Source organism: Alosa alosa, chromosome 11 (assembly GCF_017589495.1).
Source record: "Alosa alosa isolate M-15738 ecotype Scorff River chromosome 11, AALO_Geno_1.1, whole genome shotgun sequence".
Taxonomy (NCBI): Eukaryota; Metazoa; Chordata; class Actinopteri; order Clupeiformes; family Clupeidae; genus Alosa; species Alosa alosa.
The window spans coordinates 5,609,322-5,636,686 of NC_063199.1; the positions used below are offsets into that span (position 1 = coordinate 5,609,322).

At 42.1% G+C, this 27,365-nt stretch overlaps 1 protein-coding gene across 4 annotated transcripts; it reads right to left on the minus strand.

The window, feature by feature from the left end:
* On the minus strand, positions 1 to 27,365 carry plin1 (perilipin 1). Of its 4 annotated transcripts, none has more exons than XM_048257907.1 (9): positions 27,270 to 27,365; positions 26,944 to 27,009; positions 26,560 to 26,758; positions 23,345 to 23,427; positions 22,917 to 23,196; positions 19,282 to 19,472; positions 16,886 to 17,017; positions 12,109 to 12,303; positions 1 to 1,582 (listed from the first exon to the last, which is right to left on the minus strand). In XM_048257907.1, the coding sequence occupies exons 1-9, from the start codon at positions 27,270 to 27,272 to the stop codon at positions 1,265 to 1,267; spliced, it is 1,467 nt and encodes a 488-aa protein (XP_048113864.1). In that variant the 5' UTR covers positions 27,273 to 27,365; the 3' UTR covers positions 1 to 1,264. The 4 variants fall into 4 exon arrangements, with proteins under 4 accessions (XP_048113864.1, XP_048113865.1, XP_048113863.1 ...); XM_048257908.1 differs by having other exon boundaries at positions 27,227 to 27,282; XM_048257906.1 differs by lacking the exon at positions 27,270 to 27,365 and adding an exon at positions 27,125 to 27,179.

Below are 27,365 nucleotides of genomic sequence, written 5' to 3' on the forward strand. Positions count from 1 at the left end.
TCATGCAAATTTGTTTATTGGGAAAAGGAGTCCTAAGGATTAACTGTAGCAAATACAGAGGAAGCACATTAAACAAGTAAGTCTCATACAATATCAACATCTGCATAGTGTATTGACACATAACCTAGACATTTGCAGCAGTCTTGTCCATAAAGTACAATATGCAGATCCTTCTGAATCACTGAATCTACGTCATTGCAAGAGTCTCAAGGAAGAGAAAAACACATTGATTTTCATATATAAATATGCTTGGTGGCACATCCAAATTCCTCCCATAAAGTCAACCTCAAAACAGAACAGATACCAACTTTCCTTTACAACTTCAAAATCTCAGAATCATACTGTAGGTGCACCATTCAGCCTTGAGAAGCCACAACACGTTATAGATTTTATGGAGCCTTAGGAATTATTGCTTCAGTCTTTAGTCATCATTATACACCTTCATACCAGTTTTTCTACAGGACAGTTGTGAAAACTGCACAGAGATAGGTACTGTAAATAAAGAGCAAGCCAATTTTTTATTTTAACTATTTGAAACCTTGCGGCCAGGCTGAAGCTTACATTCAAACAGTGAACTTAGTGCAAAGGCTGTAAGACAATATTAGAAATGACACAGCAAGTGAGCCTTCATGGAATAGAGAGTTAAGGAAAATATAAGTGGAGCAAACTTAAGACTTTAAACACCTCCTGGTAGGGAGGAATAGTCGAATTTAGGGCTGCTTTAAGTGACAACTTATCACAGCAGTTCCAAATCGGCACATCACATATTTCAAGACCTCATCAGCTGAGAATTAACCAGATCCAAGCGAACATTTCAGAAAAAAACACTATTCTATGTTGATTTGTAATATTAGGTTTATAGATATAATAAATTATATTACATGTTAATGATATGAATAATATTTGTTTTGCACCAAATTTTATTATTTGCTCAAGGGGAAAATTGTGCCTCTGTTATTGGCCCAGATTCTGAGTAAAATAAATTGATACTCTAATGTCCAGATATTCAAATAGATTCCAAACATCTGATCTACCCAATGCGATCATTGCAGTATCTCTGTTAGTCGATCTTCTGTCTTAGCCAAGTTGGTGCACATGCATGGATTAGTTGGGACATGCTTTGGAACAATTGAACACTTAAAAGTATAAGTTTGGCTGTTGCATGTCATAAAAGATGACTTTTGCCAAAATTGCAGATATTGCTGTGTCTGTATTTGCCAGACAGTGACTACATTGAGCTTAAAGGAAGTTGACGCACACTGCATCACTCCCTGATAACATGGGTGGAGCGTGTTGTCGTGGTCAGGTGTGTCTGCCCCTGGCTCCTCTCTTTGGAGCTTGAGTGAGCGAGAGACCTGTGCGACCCACTGAGGACCACTCTCTGCTGGGTAGGGATGTCCTGCAGAACCTTCTTCCGAAGCAGCCTTGCCTCTTCTGACACCTGGGGCTCCATGGGCTCGGATGAGCCCTGAGTATCTGCTCCATTCTGGCCTGGCTGAAAGGGATCACAGGGTGTGTTTCTGCCACCTTGCTCTTCCTTTGTATCAGTGGGGGAAGCCTCTTTGTCCTCTCGGGTGGAAAACTTGGGGAGATATGGACAAGCAGATAAGAATGACATTAACCTGACAATTTAACAAAATTACCTGTCAATGTCATCCTACTCTGGTGAGTTTTATTGCCATTAGAATGCAAGTGTTTCATTTTATTATAATGAAAAGGAAATCAGTCGACAGAAAACATATTTAAGAAATCGAATAAGCATCCAGTATTAAAGCTTGAGCTTGCTTCATTTTGGTTTTCGAACTAGCCATTAACATTCCCACCAGATGTTGTGTTATTGGCTAGAGAACCACAGCTGTAATCCAAGTGAAATTCTTACACTAGAACACCATAAACCTTTGTTTCTGTAATAGTGATTTTGAGGTTACTCGTGTATTTTTTCACGTGTGTGTGTGTGTGTGTGTGTGTGTGTGTGTGTGTGTGTGTGTGTGTGTGTGTGTGTGTGTGCTGTATGTGGAGGGGTGTGTGGGGGGTACGGGGGGGAAGACAGCAAAAGGCATCCATGACTTTGAGTGAACTTGAGATGACCCTCCCTAAGGGGTCAAAGGTTAGCCTCTTGGACTCTTCCCTCACACCTTCCAGGGGCCCTCTCTCAACATGGCCGACAAAAGAATGTAAAGAAACCATGAGCAGTGAAGCAGATAGGTAATGCTGGTGCCAGCCCCTTTGGAGCCAGACTCTTCTGAGCATCCAAAATCAGACACATTCATAACAGCGTAGTAAAAGGACAGTTCAGATGTGCCTGGTGGTGGTGAAAGCATCTGTCAAATGTCCTGATCTATTTCTTCAAACCATCTCTCGGCAGGACCGTAGTCTCTAAGCCAATACCGTAGGCCTAATATCTCTACTATTAGCCGAGGTTTATACATTGATTTTGCAAAATTTCTTCAGCTACAGTATGACGTTAATACACGGGGACAGTTAATATGGAATTAATATGGTTTTGCTTTTTTACCTTGCATAAAACACTGTCCTGCAGTTTATACACAATGCAGCTAATACACAGGAAGTTACTGTATAATCTTTCTGATGCATAATTAATGTACATTTGCATGCTAATTTGTGACTCAATACATGAGGTGACCATTTTTAAGGTCCAATGTAAATAATTAAAGAAATCTACCATAGAAATAATTTAAATAGTTGGTAAAGCTGGATGTCAAATGGATTTGTAAGACACACACAGTACAAGCTTCTCTGGGTCAGCATGTTCTTATCTTCAGACAACAACAATAAACAACAGAGCAGTGTATCTTAAGGCACGTGTAAAAGACCATGAACCTCTCATTTGACACTAGGCAATTGACTTGCAGTTTTGTGGATATCTGTGATCTACCGGTACGCATGACTAGCAAGCTGGAACCCTCTGAGCTGGAGAGCACCACAGCATGCAGGCCTAAGACCAACAAACAAGCCCCAGTCAGCTTTGCAGAGGTGAGATACACTCTATATTCAGAAAACAAAGACGCTGGAAAGACTAAACAACCCGGCAGGACACCCATCCACCTGATGATGAGATCAGCCAAAAAACGTGCCCAGGGTCCAGACCCTCTGGCTGCACCCACTGATACCACAAGCTGTTACATGCATGTATTTGCAAGTCCAGAACACGAATGCGCAACACTCTTTGCATTTAACAAAGCAGCAGGAGCTCCTCATAAAAGTGATGGTAATGAATGGCATCGGACAAAGAGCATGATACATTTATTCACTGATGTGAGAGGATGTGGGGCATCTGAGAAGCGTCACCTTATTTGCCACAGTGCTGCTCTCTGATGTAAGTGTCTGCTGGTCGGCTCTGCCATCGAGGGCAACGCAGGCACTCAATGTGAGAACCACGTGCAGCAAGACGTGGGCGTCTGATTAGAATATCAGACGGTGTTTTCCCAGAAGAAAGCCAGCGGGTTTGCTCCTTGGTGGACCTTTCCTGCTGTTTTATTCATTTTTTTTTCATGGAAATGAGCCGTGTGTGATCCATTAGATGAGGCCCTGATTCATTCATTACTTTCAGATGATGACGACGCAGAGGATGCATTCTGATTTCGTCACTACAGCTAATGATGACATACTTCATTAAGAAAATAAGAAAAGATCAACCATGTTTGGAACATTTATATCCAGCTATTTGAACACAGTCCATGTGGATTGGGCAATATCTGAATTTGTTTGTCTCACATTTGTAGAGGAAGCCAAATAACAGCCAGTAAGATATCCACATTAAGGTCAAATGGTAATTTCTAATAAATCAGGTTCTATAAAGAAAAACATATGACATACTGTATGACAACAACATATGTTCATAATATTACATCTGCATCTGGAGTTTGAAGCTGGAACCAAATCATAACATCAGTGGTACTGTAGTATCAGTGTCAGAAGAGGCAAAAGAGAAAGCCACTGTAGTTTAGTCTTCAGTCGTCCTTTTTACTTCTGCCGGCCTTGTGCACCCGGAGAACATTCTCATACACAACACTATTTTTAGCAATCTTTTCTGTTGACAAATGTATGGCCTATGGAGTATTATGATGGCAACAGATCATGTGAATGTATACTGTATAATGTATATACAGCCTCAGCTATATAGGAGGGGATCAAAGGCTGTCTTATATAGGAGTAAAACAAAGACCATCACAAGGGCAACTATGCATTTATAGTTGGAGCATGTCAGATCAAAGAGTGGATACAAGAGCAATCAATATGTGTTTTTTTCTCTGTTTTTGCTTGTCTGATTGATACAAATTCTCCTGTCCCCACTGATCAATGCTAATGCCAGCAATTAGTCCACCTTGTGCACACTGAATTCAGCACAGTGGCAATAACTGCATTACTGCACAAGAAACTGAATTATGCATGGGTTTATGAAAAGTCAATAAAGCTGAATGTATTGGTGCATTGGTCAGCCAAACATGATTCATATGGAGTATGTGTGTTGCCATTGACAAATAGGTTTTTGTGGTCAGTCTTGGAGTCATTCTATGTACCTCCTGTCACTATCTATAGACCCCCACATCGGGTTCATCTGCCATACTGCCTACATTCACACAGTCCTGCTCATCTACTTAGAATCTCCTCTATCCTCCCTGACTTTCACTGGCTTCCCGTACCAAATCCAAATGCATTCAATTCTCAACTTCCTACAATGACATGAAACAATATTACAATACGATATCACATAGTATAATCTGATCATCTGCTAGTCTGTGCGCTCACATTTCATTAGCACATCATAGCCTTAGCCACAGAGGGCCCTATTTTCGTGACGCAAATCTGGCAGAAAGTGTATAATCATTATATATAATCATCACGACGCAACACATATTCCTATTTGTACACTCGAGTTTTGCGCTATGCGCGTCTCTTTTATTGAACAAAGCCAAGGAGTGTGGCAATTAACGACCTAAGGAGGGGTCTAGCGCATTATCTAAAAATTGCTATCGTACACTACCTAAAACGCATTACGCCACTGATCAAGAGAAACCTGGTCAGAAATCCATGGCGAGTTGTTTATATGTTATTTTAAGCGCCCATTATCAACAGTGAAATGGGCGGGTGCACAACTACACCCTGCTTCTGTCATCCACAGGAACGCGCACCAGGGCACATCCATGCAAAAATGACAAATTACACGATTACAATGGGAAACATAATTATAATAAAGATTACGAAATATCTCACAATGAGTAGTTATTTACATCATTTGCAAATTGGTAATGACGGTTAAAAATGATTAGGCGAGAGGCACATATGGAGCACAGCTGAAAACATACTGTCACGAGATGTAGGCTAAGCAGCAACTCTTCTGCAGGATAAATGTCCTTAGGTTTTTTATTCAGTCATTCGAACATTATTGGAGTAAATGTTGCTTTTTTCAGGCTATGTTTTCGATGGTGACCTATTGTCAGACAATAGTAAAAAGTAACTGCATATAACTGTTTTGTTGTTGACTATGGTGAAGTTAGTTTCACTTTGCCAATGAGTTCAAATAATAGACGAGTGCAGATGTGTGTAGGCTATATACTCTGCTAGGTTTTAGTATAAAGCTTGGTTTTAGTGGACTACATGTTCCATTCAGTCTCTTTCAAATGTGCCGCTGACCATCAAAATACCGATGCGCTGTTTGGAGTTGCGCTGCTTGCTATTAAAGGGAATGACAGATGTCACTGTCATTGGCTTAAAGGATGTTACGCCCAAAACACACCCATGACTGAAACATAGGAACGCCCTGTTGCACCATCCGCCCAACGTTTGATAATGAAAACACTCCCAATGTGGACTGGACATCCCACTAAATTTAAATAAGCTTTTCATCAGTGACCATCTGTTTTAGACCGCAAAAATAGGGTCCAGAGTTCTTCAGCTTGCCTCACTCACCTTTTAGCTCTGGCAACTCTGCTTATTACACTCCTTAGAAAAAGATCATCTCCCATCTCTTAAACAAATGACTATAACTAACCATATCCATACAGTATACTGTCTCTCTAAGAGCGAACTGCTGTACAATTTTATCAACATAAAATTGACTCCTTTTCTCCTGCTCCTACCAAGGCTGCAAGAGACTTGCGTGTCATGACCAAAGATTCTAGAGCGGAGCGTAGCGCTCTAGAATCTTTGGTCATGACTGATGACCACCTAACCTTCTCTGACCATGTTGCCTCTGTTGCACGGCCATGCCTCTTCACACTATTCAATAACAAAAATCAGGCTAACACGCCACCAAGGTCTTGGAACAAACCATGGATATCCCTCGCCTCGACTACTGCGATGCCTCCTAAGAGGCCTTCTAGCTTTGATCAACCGAGAAGGCCAAACGTTACCTGGCTGTTCATTGAGTGCCACTGGCTAACCTTAGCCACCCGCATCATATTAAAATCACAAATGCTGGCTTACAAAGTGATGGCTGGCTCTGCTCCCACTTATTTAAATGCTCTCATAATGGCTTATGTAACCCCTTGGTCGCTACTTTCCTCCAAGGAGCGTCATCTGGTACAGCCGCCCCTACACACACAGTAATCCTGACTACTTTCATTTGTAGTTCCCCCGATGGTGGATCGACTTACCAAGTGCTACCAGAGTAGGGGCGTCCCTCTCTATCTTCAAGAGGCTCTTAAAGACCCAACTCTTCTGAGAGTACCTCCTCTCCAAACACTCCTTACAACTCAACTGCATGTCCCTTCTTCCCTGCTTCAACTTCTACCACTATCTCAACTACACTTCAACAGGTACAGTACTTAAACTTCTGCACTCCCATCCTCTGGTAAAAGCATTTATTGTTGTGGTATTAAAGATGCAGTCAGTGATCATACTGTATGGGATTTCAAGCCCATACATTTTTTTTTTTGTCACCTTCATCGAACATCTCCTCATGATCCACTAGCTGCCCATATCATGAGTGGACTGTAAAAAACCTGGTCTCTGTAGGCAGCCCAGGCTCTGAAAACTGGGGGCAGTCTCCTAAACAAAAACAAAACCCTGTGTAGAGTTTCTCTGGGAATACTGAAGGGAGGGGTGAACTACTTCTCTGGTATGTTTTGTTTAGACCTTGGTTAAAATATAATGTTGTTTTGGACAAAAGTGTCTGCTAAGAAATTAAAATATAAACATAATCATATAAGCGCAATCGCTGACTGTACCTCTACTGTGTTCCTCTACAGAAGCCATCCATTGCATATTCAGATGCTACCTTACAGAAGCCATCCATTGTGCTCCATTCCCCTTCTTATTATACCACTTTGAAGATCTTCACAGTGGCTAATAGATTCAATAAATATATGTGTACAAAATTACTCCCCGGAGACGAGAACACTCCGTCCTTTCTCTAACATTGCTGGAGAGAATGGTACAATTGCATTAGCCACTCAATGAATACTAGAGAATAAAAAATGAGCATTCTGCACTGCCAACAAATACACAACAATGTTCCTAGGATGTTTTTGTTTGGGCCCCTGTGGTCAAAACAACCCCCACTTCCTGTGACAAGTTGCTAAGCAATCACTCAAAACATGTTAAAATGTCTAGATTAAGGTGCATTTCAGAAATTGTTGTTCTGAATTCCTTTACCAGCTCCCTACTCTAAATTTAGACTAGTATGGACAGGAGACAAATATGACACATGGCAACACATTTTTTTCTAGGGCTACTCTGAAGACAAAAAAGTAAAATGATTCTGTAAAGATAACGAGTCTGAAATGGTGTTATTTCCGGGACATTATGGTGTACAATGGATGCAGTGGAAACCAACAGTTTGCATTATATCATACTGTGGAGAATGTACAGAATGAGCCCCTCCAGTCTATCACTAAAACCCTGTAGCCCCTGTTTTATTAGATAGATAGATAGATAGATAGATAGATAGATAGATAGATAGATAGATAGATAGATAGATAGATACTTTATTGATCCCCAGGGCAAATTCAAGGTCTCAGCAGCATACAACACAAACACATTCTTTAACAGCAGAAAGAGTAATTAAAGTATATAATATAAAAACACAACTAAGCAATAAGGACAGTAGAAGATAAAGAATATACTAAATATACTAAAGCACAAATTATACTAACTAACACTTAATCTAAATCAATTCTAAAAACAGTATCCACATAGTGGTGATTAATCAATCAGAGGCGCTTGCAATGACTGAGGCAGGGACTGAGCCTGTGATTCTCTGTGCATAGTAAGGTATGGTAAGGTGCTCTAAGGTGCTCTGTGTGAATGAGTGTCATGGTGGTAGTGCAATGGTGATAGTGGTCATGGTGATTGGTCATGGGAGTGCAAATGAGTAAGTCCAACAGTGCAACAATGCAGAAATAAAGTAAAGTAAAGTATATATATCTATATATTTAACTATTTAAAGAAAATGTATAAGTGTGGCCACAGTTCGGCTGTGGCATGGAGGGGGTTATGCATATGTGCTAATGTGCTAATATAGCACGCAAACAGTGACCAGTATTACCACTACTTTGTACCTCATAGAATGAAATATTTATCATGGTTAACAGGGGGTCTGGAATGTAGGCTACAAACTGTAAAACCAAAGGTGCTAAAATGAAGTCTTTTTATAAAAATTACCATAGAAGAATTGTTCACTGTTAAAATATGCTAGTCATCCAGAATCCCTCTGGAGCACCTGGGATTCTCAGCTGTGTTGAAGGTCCCCCCTGCAGAGCTGGCTTCCACACACACTCCACCTCCTGTGCACTCACAACATGACTTTGAGCGAATTAGTACCCACAAACCTCCCCCTTCCTCCTTCCCTCTTTTGGGATGGATTAAAATGGCACTAATAGTAATACTGTAGTCTTTGCCAGTAATATGGTGTAGTTCCTTTCTATTGCATTGCCATTGTACTCACACCAACAAATACCCTATACTGCAAAGGAAAAGCCTTATATTATATCCAGTTAATTACCAGAAGAAAGTCACTTTCATACTTTGTTTAGGATGTTACTGTACTGCAGAGTTTAAGGTGTACAACACAACTAATTTGTAAGCCTGGGATGTGTTTTTCACTGTTCAATGCCTCAAATGAGACTTCTGATTCCACAATTGCTGGTAAATTTGAACTAGTCACACCCATAAAACTTTTGGGAAAATGCCAATTATCAGCTTGCACAGTTAATGGCAAAGTACAAAGTAGGAATCACACACCGGCCATTGCCCATTGGTTAAATGGCAGTCCAATGGTCTAAATTAACCAGAAGTGTTTGCCTATTAAGCTGCAACTTCTGAAAACGATCCCCAAAGGAGCATGCCCAGTTAGAGCAGACAATTGCACCGATACGGATATCAAATGTTCAGAGGCCTGGACCCCAAGATAAGGCTTTTCATAGTAATATGTCCTATTGTAAAATACACAATATCATACAAATCGGCAGTTCTACAGTAAAATTAGGTTTCATTTAAGACCAATTTCCTATAATACAATTGTGATTTACAGCACTAACAAAGTTCTACAATAATATAAAAATTACAGCAATGAAAAGGCTTATTTTAAACACAATGCTAACGGTGTACTGGAAGAATGTGTATCCTTTTCAGTAAGTTTTGTGCACTTCACAATCAAATTACAGTTTCTTCTGAAACTCACATGATGGGGAAATGAATGCCTGTGTGCCGAGTACATATCAAGGTATTATGTGCTCACATTTACTGTTTCCATTTTGACAGAAGAGCAACACGTTTTCTCACTGGCACACAGATGTAAAGGATTTCGTCTGTCTCTGATTAAAGCCAAATTTGGGCGTGTCCGAAAGGATCCGAAAACATGGCTGTGCACGTGCCTTTGGTCTGGCTGCTCCTACTTTCTGCCTTCTAATCTCTCTCTCTCTCTCTCTCTCTCCCTCTTTCTCTCTCTCTCCTATCTCTCTCTCTCTCTCTCCCTTTCTCTCTCTCCCTCACCCTCTCTCTTCCCCAGCTGTGGACTGAGCTGGAGTACTCAACTGAACGTGCCTAAAACCATCCATAGCCTTCTCATACCACTGGTTATTATTTCACTTGTCTGTCAGACAAGTAGGTGTTACTGATAAAACCTATCCCAGCTGCTGTTTACACAAAGAGAACTGTATGATTCATTCAGCTCTGAGGCAAAGCAAACAGAGAGAGATGGAGAGTAAGAGAGAGATAGAGAGAGAGAGAGAGAGAGAGAGAGAGAGAGAGAGAGAGGCAGAGAAAAGGGAAAAGAAGGTCTCACTTACAGTACATCAACTTGAGAGAGAAATTCTCTCAGCATCCCTACACCTGCTGAAGGAGGCTTAACGAGTGTTCTGCTGAAGCATGTCCCTTTTCCTTCTTGTGGGCTCAGACTGCAGCTTCTGTGCTGCTTCACTTCAAACAAAGATACACTGATTTCTCTTCCACGTTATTGCAAAACTGTGATGTCATTGGTTATTGTACATCAGGTCAGCAGACCACTTCCTGAACGAGACTTGTCTGTCATGTTGCTAGGCCACACATGTGGCCAGAGATTACTGAGCACTGGATATATTTGTAGCCATGAGGCTAAGGAATAACACACAGTTTGAATGGACAAGTTATTACTCAAATGAGTCAAATAAAAAAAAATGTCTCAGTGATGCAAACTCCTGTACTGTGGATCAAAAATATGTTCCATCTTGAAATATTTCGTCTTGTGTGCTCACACCAAACTTGTGGTTCAGTAGAGGTATCTAAACATGAAAGATGTGGAAAGTAAATGGGGATAATCACACACACACACACACACACACACACACACACACACACACACACACACACACACACACACACACCTACTAACTGCTGTCTGCGCTGCATGTTTTTTACGACTGTGTCTGAGTGGCCCATAGCTCCACAGCATGGGCAGTTGCAGGCTGGTGGGCAGGACATTTTCAGGACATTTTGTTCTGTTTACATTCCCGACTGAGTGCTGACTGCTAAGGACTATGAAGAGGGACGTGATGATGGTGGGAGACATTTTTTGGCTGCTTCATTCTAAGTAGTATTCGCCATAATCATTACTGTATAATGGGCGGATCAGTCAAGAACAGCTTGGACTCCTACAGTAATTGCTGGTAACGAAGGCAAGATTTCAGTTAAGCACAAAAGCATACAGTAATCCTCTCACTGAGCATATCACTGTGGCTATAGAGCAATGAAATTGTTGGATGATAGAGGAAGGATTTTGTTTTGTATTTTCGTCAAACTTAAGGTATACTGTACATATAGAGACAAATCTTACAACTTGAATTGCAATAAACAGAGGTATTTGGCTTTGGATGAGAAATAGAACAACTGCTCCTGTACAGAATTCTCTACTAATGGTTAAATGAACCTCAGTACAGGATGCTTAAAATAATACTTTTTTAAATACATGGTGGTACAAATGGTCCCTACTCAGTAAACTCTCTGCAAGGCCTTGAGCAATCCTCCTGTTATTTTGCAGAGCAGATCTTGTATATTCTATATGAGAAGACTCCGGACATACTGTTCCTTTCTGTGTGCTTGTGGGTGCCATAGATTTGTATTAATAACATCCATTCCAACCCATATTACCTCTGAGTAGAGACATTTATTTGCTTAAGACACGTTTACTTGGAAGTTCTAGGGTTACTTTGTTCAAATTCTCCAAGAGTGTAAGAGAGATACATCAAGTCAAAAAGTCATTTCCACCCAATGTTTTGGAAAAGATCAGAAAAAATATGCATGTGGAGTTCATGGCAAAGCTTATCAATCTAAAGTACAGAGACCATGTGCACTGTCTGTGGGGCCAGCAATGCATCTTCATTAAGTAATGACTCTACTGTTCATCTGAAACAAAACAAAATATCCGCCATGTGATTCACTGGAAGAGCACATTACTGGTGAAGATAATGGGTGATTGGATTGGGGAGGTGGGCTAGGAGGGTGTGTGTGTGCTGGGGCGGGAGAGGGGTATTGGGGGCAAGTGGGGTTGGGGAGACGGATGGATGAATCTAAGGGTGCGGAGAAACATGAGCACGTGAGACATGCACGTGCTTGAGATGCCAGATGGATCAATGCACGTGAGCAGACAAATCAAATCACGGGGTGACTCACCCGGCCATAATAAGAGATGTTGGTGAAGAGAAGCTCCTTGGCTGAGCTCAAAGACCCTAGGACCAAGTCGGCACCGTCCTTCGCCAGGCCCACGGAGGTCTTGGGGGCTTGCTTCACCCCCGAGATGACTGACACATAGGCGCTCTGAAGCTGCTGTCCCGCGCCACTCAACAGTTCCTTCACCCGGCTGCCACTCTGAAACACAACACAGGGAAAGACCTCAGTCTCTCTCTCTTTCTTTCTTTCTCTCTCTCTCTCTCTCTCTCTCTCTCTCTCTCTCTTTCTCACACACACACATACACACACATACACACACATACACACACACACACACACACACACACACTGGTTAAAGTGAGATTTGGAAGGTTGGGGAACCCTCAAACCCAGTGTCGGTGCAACAGGGAAAAATGACTCACAGGGGGACAACATACAGTATTGAGTATTGTGGTGTAGCAATACTTTTTGAGACAAGAATTAGTATCTTTGTCACCTCTGTGGCTGTTCTTACATCCAGTCAAAATAGGTCCCATGTTGATTTGTACCAGGGGTGTCACTAGACCTAGAACTGCACTAGGGCACAAGCACCCCTTTGGGGGTCCGGGGGCATGCTCACCCAAAAGACAACTTTGTATATTTTAATCTTTAAATGCATCAATTTGGTAGCCTGGATACCAGACTCTCTGACTTTGCAGAGAGTCTGGTCTAGATCCATTGGCAAACGTTTATTTCCTGGTTGGTGGACGCTTGTCTGAAGTTTGAAATCATTGGAGTTCAATGACTAGCGTTTGATAATGACGTACATGTATGTTAACCATGGGGGACACAATGATAATGATAGGCTTGCAACTTAAACGTAATCGCTCTCAGGAACGCCCTCTGTTCGCTGGTTGGTTCGGAGACAAGTTGGCGAAGTAAACAAAGTGAACGAGAGCTATTCCAGACGGAGTACTGTAGGGAAATGTAAATGAGCGGAAGTACGTAGACAGGCGGAGTCAGGATATCAATTTGGTGCACATTGAAGAGAAATTCAGAGGTTAGACTTGCTATTTCATTTTTGCTCCCCGAGCGCCGCTGTTGTTGCAGGCAGCTCACTGCGCCGGGATTAGTGTGTGCTTCACCTCACTGTGTGTTCACTGTGTGCTGAGTGTGTTTGACTAATTCACGGATTGAGATAAATGCAGTATATATACTTATACTTATACTGTATATAACATATACAGTTTGTGTTGTTTCCTTTTTTATTTGTTACACAATATGTGTTGAAAACAACACAACTTGCATTGTTTTTTTAACACATCTCTGTCTATACATCCAGATAGGGACAACACATTAATTTTAAGAGTGTACAGTATATGCCATGTGCCGTTCTGGCCCACTTTAACCCCAGCGCACACACACACACACACACACACACACACACACACACACACACACACACACACACACACACACACACACACACACACACACACACACACGTCCAGAATCTGGTAAACAGTAACACATGTCAGTTGCCCATATGCATGCTGTGCCTAGTTCCCAACCCAACTGGTGGTGAGCTTCAGCACTGTTACGTAAACTACGCAAACATGCATACTTCATCCTTCGAAGGAGCCTTGGCTTCCAGCCAGCCAAGTGAAAGTGTCAGCAGGGAATGTTGTGTAACAGTACTTAAAATCTCCTTAAGCGACACCCCCCCTGAATTACAGTTCAGAGGGGGGAGGCAAGGGGAATGTGTGTTGAATGCTAAGAATGTCTTTAATAAAGATTTCTGACAATGCCCCCTTAAAAACTAACAGTTGGGGTCAGATTGGGAGATCCTCAGGTCCATCCTTCACAGGGAAAGACCAAACAGATTTCAGCTGGCGTTTGATGTAGGGCTAAACACTGGTTTAAGCTGGATCAGACTAGTTTACGACTAACGGTAGTTACTATCCAAGTACAATACAGCACATTGAAATGTTTTAAAATACCTTTTAGCATAAACAACATAGGTCAACACACCTGGAAGGCTGAGTGTGGGTGTAAGCCAAGGATCCACATGTGCTGAACTACTATTTGTTCATAAAATGTTTACGTTTATGTCTACGGTTCTTGGATGCTTCTGTCCAAAGCTAATAATATCACTTAAAATTACATCAATAAACATTACATTAACATGGAATTAACAGTGTATAGTAAAGGCCTAAATAAATGTTTAAAATAAAAAATGGTTTAGAGATTGTGGTGATGATTACAGTATTATCACCTACAAATCCACCTAGCCACATATTCCCACTCCAAAAAGACATTTCTTCCCCAAATTTGTAATCATCAAAAAACAGATAGAATTACAAATTATGATATTAATAGCAACATTTTTTGGAGAATATTTATTTATTTAATAAATAAAATGTGTCTTTCAGGAAGGGAGGCATACAGTAAACGTAGATCATTCATACAAGGCTGCAAGGTGATAACACTGTATTCATCTTCACAATCTATGACCTTTTCGGCTATTTATATGTACCTGTCACTGCAGCATTAACTGACGGAGCTTAGTTAAACTTTTCTGTGTTACTAAAGCTTAACTCTTTATATGGCCCCAGTGGTTTTAACTCTGCCAAACAACGCTGTGAAAGACACACTTAAGGGTTGCAGATCCAAACAGAGGCGATTTCAATAGGCTCCACTAGAGAAGGGAAGGTCAGCTGAGAAGAGTAGGTTAGGAAATATCTGATGGCCATCTGCAGAATTAGTTTGATGGTCTTTGCAGGTGAGCGTGTGATCGTAATTTAAGCGTAAGTGCCTTGTCTATGTTGGCAAATGCAAACCCCTATTTGGATAGAGTCAAAGTGGACCAAAATTATTTAGTTCCCCAAATCCGATCTAAGGCTAATAAAATAATTTAAAAGAATGCAAATGAATTATTTAATATCTAACGTGATCAGATCATCAAATGTGACTAGATGTAGATGATCATACTAATTTGAGCATTTTAGCAATTACTATCTGTTTTCTGTGTGTGCCACAATACACCAAATAAGTTCTTCAATAGATACAGTATAAAGCACAGGCTGGACTAAACCTAGAACGTGCTCTTTGCTATACATGTGTAACGGAGGCGAACTGAGCTAGCGTGCTAGTTGCCCGTGTAAATCCTCACAGCCATAACCTTAAGAACGCTTCTAACCACTGAGTTGGAAGCCTGGGCTTTTAGCTCAGTGGTTAGAGCGTCGACTCCCATGCCGGTGAGTGTCGAGGTGGTGGGTTCGAGCATAGACATAATATACTATAGACGCTGCATCGACCGCTACTCCCTACTAGCGCTGACGAGACGTGGAGCTGCCATCTTGGACCGGTCATCCACTCTACTCAGTGTAATCTGTTTGGCCGGTGAGATGAGCTGTCAGCGCACTTAATTAATCATATCTCACTGAATACCGAACAGATTTTCACGCGTTTTTTTTTGCTGCAAAGGTCATACATGTAGCTATGATACAGGCCACATTGTTCGAAAATACAAAATACAACCAATAGTACGGTAATGTTAAATCTTACTTGTGAAAAGTAAATCCCGAAAATGGTCCGCCGATTTGAGCAGGAACATGCTGCACAGTGCTGTCATCTTGTGTTTTCTGCTGCAACGCGAACGAGGAGTATGACAGGTCCAAGATGGCGCCGCATTTCTTGTTTCCAGCAGCCAATCGCGGCGCCTATGTATATTATGTCTATGGGTTCGAGGGCCATGAATTACGACCTTGTTACAGTGGTGCCAGTGACCCGGATCATGGGAGTGAGGATTTAGGAGGTGAGTGCAACGGAGGCGAACTGAGTTAGCGTGCTAGTTGCCCGTGTAAATCCTCACAGCCCTAACCTTAAGAACACTTCTAACCACTGAGTTGGAAGCCTGGGCTTTTAGCTCAGTGGTTAGAGCGTCGACTCCCATGCCGGTGAGTGTCGAGGTGGTGGGTTCGAGCATAGACATAATATACTATAGACGCTGCATCGACCGCTACTCCCTTACTAGCTGACGAGGACGTGGAGCTGCCATCTTGGACCGGTCATCCACTCTACTCAGTGTAATCTGTTTGGCGGTGAGATGAGCTGTCAGCGCGCTTAATTAATCATATCTCACTGAATACCGAACAGATTTTCCGCGTTTTTTTTTTGCTGCAAAGGTCATACATGTAGCTATGATACAGGCCACATTGTTCGAAAATACAAAATACAACCAATAGTACGGTAATGTTAAATCTTACTTGTGAAAAGTAAATCCCCCGAGTATGGTCCGCCGATTTGAGCAGGAACATGCTGCACAGTGCTGTCATCTTGTGTTTTCTGCTGCAACGCGAGAGGAGTATGACAGGTCCAAGATGGCGGCCGCATTTTCTTGTTTCCAGCAGCCAATGCGGCGTCTATGTATATTATGTCTATGGGTTCGAGGGCCATGAATTACGACCTTGTTACAGTGGTGCCGTAGACCCGGATCATGGGAGTGAGGATTTAGGGAGGTGAGTGCAACGGAGGCGAACTGAGTTAGCGTGCTAGTTGCCCGTGTAAATCCTCACAGCCCTAACCTTAAGAACACTTCTAACCGCTGAGTTGGAAGCCTGGGCTTTTAGCTCAGTGGTTGGAGCGTTCGACTCCCTGGCCGGTGAGTGTCGAGGTGGCGGGTTCGAGGGCTGCGAGCGGCGGACGAATTACGACCTCTGTTACACATGACAATACCTTTCCGAGACGGTGAACACATTCTCTATGCACAGTATGAATGATGCTTTGTCAGTGCTCCAACCTGCTGTGGTTCTCCAGTCCCCTCCAGACCCTGTCTGCTCTGCTGTGGTTCTTCAAAAAGTCCAGCTAAGACGCCAGGGAGGCCCAGAACGGTAGAACTCACAGCGTCCAGGTTCTGCTTTGCATACCTGGCCTGCACGACGACACAGCAACACAATGTCGCTTCGGTTATGCATTATACAACGTGTCTGTGGCCTACTTCTTTTACAGTGAGCAAATGATGAGAGTGAATGCTTTTCACATGAGAACAAATTGTGTCTACGCATGCCCTGGTTGACACAGATGTTGGAGAAAAGGAAAATAATGAATAGCCTTGTCCCAGATATTATGCAAGGAAAACTCCATGTATTCAGGTCAATTCCACCTACTTAACATTGTGCCCCTACACCTGCTAGAAGATTCACTATGAATGTGTGACATCTGTTCTTTCTTTTGGCCAAAGATATTTGAGGTACTATTTTTAATACCTGTCTCTAGCCTGGGTGTTCTCATGCTGCCTTGCGCAAGATTTGATTCACGCTGCTAAGGCAGCCTGGAGACCATGGAGCAAATTTTCGCCTGAGATAGGGAACCAATCACAGAACAGGGGGGAAAGCAAGACGATGATGAGCTATGCACAGACGCATTTGATAGACATACGTGGCACCCAATAAACGGATCTGGGCATTTTTTTCAAATACGAGAAAATGAACGTTTGGTTCCCAGACCACATCCCATTGAGAAGTGGTGGCGCTAGCCAGGCTAACCTGTCTCCCTACCATGTCTACAACCATGAATGGAGGACAATCCCGGAGTGCAGCTGTCTGTGGAAAACTAGTCCATTCCAAAGTTACACATTTAGTGTGGATAGAGTGCGGAGCAGAAGGCTCTAGCAAAGGCAAAGCCGACCCAGAACCCTTTCACCAAAAGCACTTGCAGTTTACAAAGACATCGGCCTTGATCAGCTGACGTCAAACTGCTGAATGTATCACAGACTTCCAGATCCCCACCATCCATGACCTTCAGGTTTTGCTTTTCAAAAAGGGAGAGAAGTGAAAGGCTACTGTATCAGTGCTACAGTGGTGGGAAAAATAGAAAAGATATGGGACTCTCACAAATAGAGTTATCTAGCTATCCTAGACCACTTCCTCCTTTGCTTGATTTTGTATAATTCTGTTTTTCTATTGAAAATAAATTGACAACTCCAATATAGGTGTACACAATTTAATAATGTGCAACAATGCCTCTTTTGGAAGGATGTGGAAATACGTTCTAACTATGACATCTGACAGCTTTAAATGCAGCTCTTCAGCTTTAAAAGCAGAGGGGAATTTGTCATTGTACTTTTTAAACAATGTGTTAATTAATAGTTTTGCACTACTATTACAACTATTTTAATAATGCTCTCTACTCCAGAACTTTGTACAAAATAACCCTGAGCAAAATAGCACAGGGAAAAATGACCTGTGAACTTTACGCTGTGGTATGATGTCTGTCCTTGGAATTGGCTATTCAAGTCAGAAACAAGGTTAGACAAAAATGCCTGCTTATAACTAAGCCCTGTTGCCATGCCAAAATAATACAATGGATCTGTCTTGGCAGAACTATCAGTTAAAACAAATAGACTGTTTACTGGCAGCATTGGTCCGGATTGGAACATGAACTGAAATTACTTTTGTTCTCATAACCACAAGTAGCTTCTGTAACTTCTGTTCCTATCCCTTTTAAATGGATGAAGCACTAACACACTAACACAAAAACAAACCTTAATAAAATAAAAAAACAAGCACACACTGACCTGATGTAAGTGACCAACTAACCAAGATGTTAACCCAATGTAATTCAATGTTTACATAAACAGGTCAACTTTGTTCTTGCTTTGTAATTGTATTGACCTAAACATAACAACACTGCCAAGGACTTTTCTGTGCTTGAATCATCATGTAATAACACCATAACCGTGGTTCTGAAGAGAGCATGTTTATGTTTGCCAATTGAATTGAATTGAACAGACAGATAGAGGGCCATGACAAAAAGTGTTTTGGATCAGAAGCATGAACCTCAAGCACTGAGTGTTCACTAGTCACCCATTATGAAATCTTTTGTGTCTTTTGTTTGTGTTGATTTTATCGTATGAGGCCAGTTTGGTCAAAGAGAATTCTGTTTTCTGTGAGTAAACACATATACATATACAGTACAGACATATACAGTAGTAGAAAATACCCCTGTTATCTAGTCTGGCTTTCACCAGACCAAGCTCAATCTCAATAGAAACCGCTGTCAGATTAGACTGGATTCACCCAGCCTACCTGTTATCTACAGTATCTATTACACAGTTGCAGCCCAAAACTAAACCCAGGGCAGTGAGTGAAGTAGCAGGAGTCCATAGGTCTGTACTGACTCATGACGGTGGCTTACCATGGACACCACACCAGGGATGCGTGCCACCAGGTCCTGGCCTTGACTGCTCGTGCGCTGGATCTGCGTGACCGTCTGACTGTAGGCACGACTGCACGCGGTGTTGACCAGGGCACTGAGTCGACTCAGGCTGGGCTTGGGGCCAGGGGAGCTGACATCATTCGACTGCTGCTCCTTCGACACATCCCCTTCTGAAACAAAAATGACCCTCTCAGTGAAAAGTTTACAAAGAGAAAGACACATTGTTGACTTTGTCAGTCTTTGTGTTTCTGTTTTGGTTCTCACACCCATCTGTTCTTTTCTTATCTCTCGGTAGCTCTCTAACTCTGGACCCCCCCCCCCCCTTTTGCATATAAAATGTGCAGTTTTGGGGGGCTTTTAACTTCTGCTAAAGTATACACAGAGCTTTCACACCCTATTCCCATCAAATCTAAAATTAGTCTGTATTTATTGCTGAAGATAATGCCAACCGAGATGCATCCATTGTGTTTACAGTTGCAGCAGGGCCCAAACACGTGAATGTGCCCTCCACTTCTCTCCCGCAGTCTCCCGACACCACTAATGGAATCAAGAAACATCCGTATCCTCTGCCTGACCTACATGCCAGCCTCAGGCTCACTCACAGACTTTAGCCAATCGGTTGACGAGAGATTGGGGGTAACTCTGGAGTCGACTGGCCAGTGATGCATCCTCCTCAAACAGTTCGGAGTGGATCATGAGCTCATTGACCTTCAACCAGACCAATGCAAAACATTGAACTTCCGGACCAGAGTTAGCACCTTGTCGCCAGCAATGTATGTAAAAAGCAACATGCATTACAATGACAGATAACGATGTCTGCATTACAATGACAGATCATGATGTTCTGCCTGTTGGGGCGACAGTGGGGGTGGGTGGTGGTTGGAGGGAGACAGAGTCTGAACAGAGGCCAGACTCCCATACAGCTCATCCTCCGGCTCGATATGTTAGCCGCGGCACTGATGAAATTCAATTAGTGATGGCAGATGAAAAGCTCGCTAAACGGATTGTCTGAGGAGCATGTTCCATTAAGGGAGGCGGCAAGCAGGCAGGACGGAGAAATAAAAGGCTGTGGAGGCGCCATTACAGGGCCACAAGGCTAACGTGGGACTGCTGCTGGGCCACGTGACGCTGGCATCACTTCCACTGGCACACTTTGACACGCTCCGCAAAGAGCTCCATAGACCAGGTGGAGAGAGAAGAAGATAGAGGCACAGGGGACAGACGCAGTGTCCTTGGGGCAGAGGGAACTTTATGTGCTGTTGTTTCTAAGGGGCCTCACTGACTATAGGATGTGTGTGTGTGTGTGTATGTGTGTGTGTGTGTGTGTGTGTGTGTGTGTATGTGTGCGTGCGTGTGTGCTTAGTGACCAGGCAACCCCCACAAACTTCCAACCTCCACCAACCACACTTCAAAAAAAGCAAATCATGACACTAGCTCATGTGGCATGGCCTTCAAAAAGACTGGAAAGCTGGGTCTCTTTAAACAGTCCAGAGGCCCATATGTTGTTTTGTATGTGTGGGGAGTGGTGGGGGTGGGGGTAGGGGTGCAGACAGCAGTCTGGTGGCCACACTTGATAGAGGGACCGTGAGACACTAGTGGTCTGCTGTGGCCTGCAGCCGGCCCTAATAATCAGCTCTAGTACAGCATGTTCTGTTCTGTGGGGAGTGGAGTGAGGGCCTGGAGCTTCACATTGAAGTGAGGTGGGGGGGCACAGCGGGATTTAACCTCCAGCACCAGAGGCCAAGAGCTCTTCCTGTTCCCCGGGTTAAAGAAAGGGGTTGCATTTCCTGTGCGTTTGCATATTAGCGTGAAAATATGCAGTGAAAATCATTAAATAAATTATAGTGTAATGGTTAGTCTAAATTAACTTGCTAGAGGATCAATAAAATGAAATCCACATAATCCTTCATATCCTTAGCCAAATAATATTAACTGAAGGGTACACTTTTGACTTGCATGAGAGCTGAATACATGCCTTTATATATAGAAATTGATATGTATCATTTATAGAAATCACTAGCTATAGCGGTATATAGAGGTAGCTACATGTCTGTAAAGAATTTAGGAATCACACTTGTCATGTACAAGTCATGACTTGTACTCTCTTACTGAAATGGCACAGTTACCTTCAACATACACGGTATGTCACATATAAACCATACATTTTTATATTACTGTATATGAAAAGGGCTGTACAATTACATTTTTCCACATAGGGCCAGTCAGACAGACAAACAGAGCAACTTTTGTGTATTCTTTGGCTCTTCTACTCAAGACACCACTTTAAAAAAAAAAAAAAATCTTGACCAAAGATCTGTGCATGATTTCAACAAAAATGCTCACATGGATTGTTCACATGGGTATCTACAGCACCCCTTTATGGGTACATCCAGAACACACCTTATTCCTTGACCTCACACTCAACCATTTGTCTCACAAACAGAGATTAAGTTGTTTTCGTCGTTTCTCTTTGCTTTTCAACAACTGTAATGTCTACTCTGCAGACACAAAAAATTGATCATAATCACAACGTTTATTCTACTGTTCCTCATCCTCATCAAGTTTAATCTCTGGTAATCTAGCATTTGGTACCAAACGCATACCATAAGCATCCACCATCAGTACAGTTCATAATGTTCTATACCAATCAATCAAAGAGATCCATCCATCTAACAGGCGAACAAGCCCCTTCACCTACCTACAGAATCCTGGGTTATGAGGACATCTAGTGGTCATGACAACTAATATAAAATGGTGTAGCAAGAGTGCAACTTCCTCCAGTTGACATGTCCTCTTTAATAATAGCCTTTTAGTCCCTCACCTACCCCACCGCACAACATTAAAAGTAATGAAAAGTCGAATCCTAAACCACAGTTTAACCTTTAAAAGAGAAGTGTGCTAGATTAACAAGGTGTTAGTGTGTTTGCTAAGGTAGCAGCTTATTGATCACCATTGAGCACACTAGTGCTGAACAGCAGAGTGGAGGTGTTCAGTACACTTCATGAGACACTATTAGCCATTGATTTTGGAATAAATGATGGTCTAAACATAGTACATTGCCTGATGAAAAAGCCACTTTGAATGGCATCAGGAGTGATGCACTCACCATGCCTATAGTGCCCACTGTATAAGCCTCTGGATGTAGTATTAGGTCAGCAACATTATGTGACAGTAAAATAAATTTACTGAATGACCAGGCTGACAGATTTTTCTTCCCTGATGGTACAGCAATGCCGGGATTCATCAGGCTCAAAATTACAGAGTGATTCAGAGATGTGCACTTTGTTTCAGACAGTCACCTGTTGGCCTTTTCCACCAACAGAGAACTGGCTCTGTTCTGGTTCTCGCTCTAGATGTTGAACTGTTATCCAAATATCAAAACCTGAAAAGTTGATTCGGACCTGACACCAAAACATAGTTGTGTTTACCTGTGAACCACAGTGGGTGTGTCATTCATGTTATGCATGCTACAGCCTCTGCTGGGGACACATCCTTGGTACAGCTCAGAACTGGTGGAAATGCTGTTTCACTAGAAAGCATCAAGGTTCAAAGAATTCTAAATGGATCCAATAACCAGGTCTTTGTTGGTCTAAACACATCCACTGTAACCTCACCTTTCTTCTCCACACCTGTCTCGTCGGCGGAGGGGGGCAGAATGTAGTCGACCAGCTGCTCGGCAATGGCCAGGGCACCGCCGGCCCCCTCCTCGGCCAGACGGACAGGCCTGCTGTTCAGCACATATAGTGCCCCGTCACTTAGGACACTCCGGGTCAGCTGGATGCCTCCAGACGCCAGGCTGACAACTGCGTCAGACGCCGTGATGATGGGAGTGGTGACGCCATCCTTTGCCGTCTGCACAGTGGATGACATCACCTCCGAGATCCCTGTGGCGAGCTGGGTGAGAGACAGAGACAGACAGAGAAAGAGAGAGAGAGAGAGAGAGAGAGAGAGAGAGAGAGAGAGAGAGCACATATGGTGAGTCAGATGAGGACACCCAGGGGAGGCTCTTGGTGTTTAAAGGTTGGTGAGTGTTGCTGGCTACCTTCTCAGGGGAGTACTGCAGAGCTGGGATCCTCTCCTCCAGATGGTCCAGGCCGCGACAGACCAAGCTGTTAGCAGCAATGACTGCGGATGTCAGAACAGGGCAGTGTCTTACTTGGCTGCACACACTGACACCCTTGCCACACACTCCCAGGACATGTCGGTGCCATTCAGGGTAACTGTCATGATCACTGTTTCAGACTGGTATGCCTCTGCAGTTTCTATTCCCTCAGTTAGAAAGTACACAGTTTCTATGTAGAACACAGCAGCAACTAACATGTTGTTTGCCATACTGTAAAATGGACGTATTTATGTTATGTTATAAATGTGTGTCATTTAGAATGTCACACAGAATTTGTATAGAATATTTATATTAAATAGAGTTCATACATGCATTTACGTTTGCTTCCGTTACGTTAGCTAACTCAAAATGAAAATGACCTTTGCTGCCGCTCTTCCAGCCAGAGAATATTGAGTAATCCCCAAGAGGACATACAGGGAATACCAATATTTAAAGTTATTGCCCAATTAATCATGCAATCAATGAACAAATCTGAACCTCTGAACAAAGTTTTATTTTACTTCCACTCTCCCCTAGTTGTGGGCCACTTGCACAACAGCGTGGCACACTGAGGTCTGTCTGCCTTTGCCCTTTAAGGGATAACCTGCCACCCACGAGAGGAAAACGAAACAACAAAGGAACAGAGTCTAGCCATGTCTGAAAGCACGTCAAACTGATATGGGTTGGCATGAGACCACAGAGGGAAAAGCATTCAGCTAGGCATTAGCGATTTCACAAGTGCAAGATCACAGGTACCCTGAGAGCAGGGAAAGAGAAAAGTTCAACAAATAACAAGATCAGGAAGGACACGTTTCCACACTCCACAAGAAAGCAGGATGTACAGTAAAATATACCTTTTTGGAAACATTTCTATGAGTGGCAATATTCTCAAAACTAGATGTTGCATAACAGACACTAAATGGACTGTTTGGATTATTTCAAGTTAACAAATGTGAAGAAGCAGATGAGCTCCCCCTATGAAGTTGGGTTCTGCTCAAGGTTTCTTCCAGGAATATGGGAGTTTTTCCTTGCCACTGTTGCCATATGGTGTGCTTGTAGAGGGTTAAGGGTTAAGGCTGCCAGTTTTCTGGTCGTAGTGTTCCTTAAACGTCTATATAAATTTATATAACTACAACAAATACTAAGAACATACTACGGCTAACTGCTTAGAGTCCACATCAACAGGGCCTTATTTGTTAGTAAAGCTATACTACCGCAACAACTTGCGCCTCAAATTGTATTATTATTATCATTATTATTATTTTCTTCTCTATTATTGTGTTAAATGTTCCAAATATAAAGCACTTTGAGCTGCATTCTGTGTATGAAAGGTGCTAGAAAAATAAAGCTTATTATCATTATTATTATATTATTATTAAGTTCACAAATGTCATTCTTTCTTCAACTCCAAATCAGAAAACGTTGGGATGTTGTGTAAAATGCAAATGAAAACAGAATGTGGTGGTGGTCCAAGTCTCGTAAACCCATATTTAGCAGCAAACAAGGACATAGACAACATACTGTCTCAGATGTTGAAAATAAACATTTGGACTATTTTATGGAAAATATGTTAATTTTGAATTTGAAGCCAGCAACATGTTTAAAACAAATGGGACAGAGAATGTTTAGTGAGGAGACCAGTTGCTAGAGTTTTGAGGCAGGTCTGGACTGCAGACAGGCCATTTTAGCAGCTGGACTCTTCCTCTATGGAGAAATACTGTTTAAATATGTGCAGAATTCATTTTGGGATTGTTTTCCTGAAATATTCAAGGTCTTCCCTGGAAAAGACATTAACTGGATGGCAGTATATGTTATACCCGTATACATCACTCAGAATTGATTGTGCCTTGCCTGCAAGATGCCCATGCTGTAGGCACTAATGCACCTCCACACTGTCAAATATGTTGGGTTTCAAACTGAGCACTAAAACAAGTTGGATAGGTTGGATACTAGGCCCTCTCCTCTTTAGCCCAGATGAGTCCATGATTTCCAAAAATAATTTGCGCATTTTGATTGGTCTAACCACAGGACCTTTTTCCATGTTACCTCAGTCAATTTTAAACAAGCGCAGGCCCAGAAAAGACAGTGGTATTTTCTATATCATGTCTTAATACAATTTTGGTTGTTGCATGATAAAGTTTACACTACCATTTCTGAATTTAGTATCAAACTGTGCATATAGACAATGGTTATCAGAGACTTTCCTGAGCCCATACAATGATTTTCTTTAAAGAAACAGGCCCGGTTTTGATGCAGTGCCATCTGAGGTCCAAAAGACCACGGCTGTCCAATATTGTATTTCAGCTCTATCCCTTGTTTGCAAGTTAAGCATTACAATTACATTCTTTCATCATTTGTCCACACAGGTTTACACATAGTGATGAATACCCTTACATCTTTACTTCTAACAGTCCCTGCCTCTCTGGGATGCTCTTTTTCATACCCAATCATGTTGCCAGTTGCCCTAATTAGTTGTGAAACATTCCTCCTTGTGTTTTCTTTATCATTACACAACTTTTCCAGCATTTTGTTACCCCAGTCCCAACTTTTTTTAAAACATGTTGCTGGTATCAAATTCTAAATTAACATATATTTTCCATGAAATAGTAAAATTTGTCATTTTCAACACTTGATATGTTGTCTGTGTCCTTTTTGCAACTAAATAGTTTAACAGATTTGCAGATTATTACATTATTATTACATTATTATTAACTTTTTCTGATTTGGGGTTGTATTAGAAGTGGGTAAATATGTAGCTATGGCACATCTTTCTGTAGCCTCTGAGCTTTGGTTCATAGTGGCACATTGCCAAGTGTGTTTGTGCATAATGTGTTATGACTTCAGAAGACAGCAGAACAGACCTGCAGAACTGCAGTATTTGGATTGGATGTAGGCCGAATGTAAAGCGGATTAATAGATTATTCACAAAAGTAGATTTTGCTTGAAAAAAAAAAAAACACAGGTAGGCTAGCCTACATAAGTACAAAATACTAAAAGAAACTTCCATTTACATAAGTTTACGAACACCATAATTTCTGCTAGACCTAGCTTTCACTGTAGCGCTTTTAGTTCTCAGTGACACACTGTTTATTAGCCTACAATGTCAAGTGAGTTATAGTGCATGTATAGTATGCCTTTTAGCATAGACAACTTACGTTGCGGTTCGAGTTTATCAATGGCAGGCCGTATACCCCTCACGGCCAAGTTACCAGCAGTCCTCACTCCGCGCTCGTAAACTTCACACACGGAGCTGACCAGTGGATGCACCTGTTTGGTGCCACTGTAAGTCCTTTCCATCATCTCACAGGTGCAGCTGACGACGGGGAGGTTAAAGAGACGGACAAACACATTCACCTGATAGGAAGGGGAATCATAACATCATCATTTTAGGACATTCCCCTAATAGGTCGACATAAATTTCACGGAAAGCATTGACAATTAATTGCTTAATTCAGTGCGACATTTGTGTAATAGGAATTTAGACAGGTGCCGTATAAAGATGCCATAATCAGCAACACTTAAAGTTAAATTTAGCCTACCTGTTTCTGCTGTTCATCACGTACAGGTGTTTTTTCCGGTGCCATCTTGACTGTGTTGTTATAAGACTGTGTTGATATAAGTAAATGGTGAGTAACACATAGTTATTTCACGTTTTTAAAAAATAATCAATAAAAAGTTACAACCTGTTCATCCAGGGCATTAAGAAGCGTATAGCCTAACCTGACATTGCGCACACATCGCCTACATTAACCTTAAACGAACATGCAAGATAAATATTACATTATTCAGAATTATTATTATATAGGCTATCTGTTGACCCACGTTTGCGTTAGATTTGTGTTGTTTCGTATCTCCATGTGCTTACCATCAACTAGAAGCACTGCAACTGAGATTTGATGCACTAAGGCATTTCTGAAATACTCTCAGTCAGGCTACCCTAGATCCACGCCCTGACATACTC

Excerpts from the sequence above, each read along its gene's own strand:
- plin1 (XM_048257906.1), bottom strand. Across the intron at positions 23,428-26,559 it reads TGATAAACTCGAACCGCAAC|TCATTGCTGCTAACAGCTTG; the intron begins GTAAGTTGTCTA and ends TGACATCCGCAG. Across the intron at positions 1,583-12,108 it reads ACATCTCTTATTATGGCCGG|TTTTCCACCCGAGAGGACAA; the intron begins GTGAGTCACCCC and ends TATCTCCCCAAG.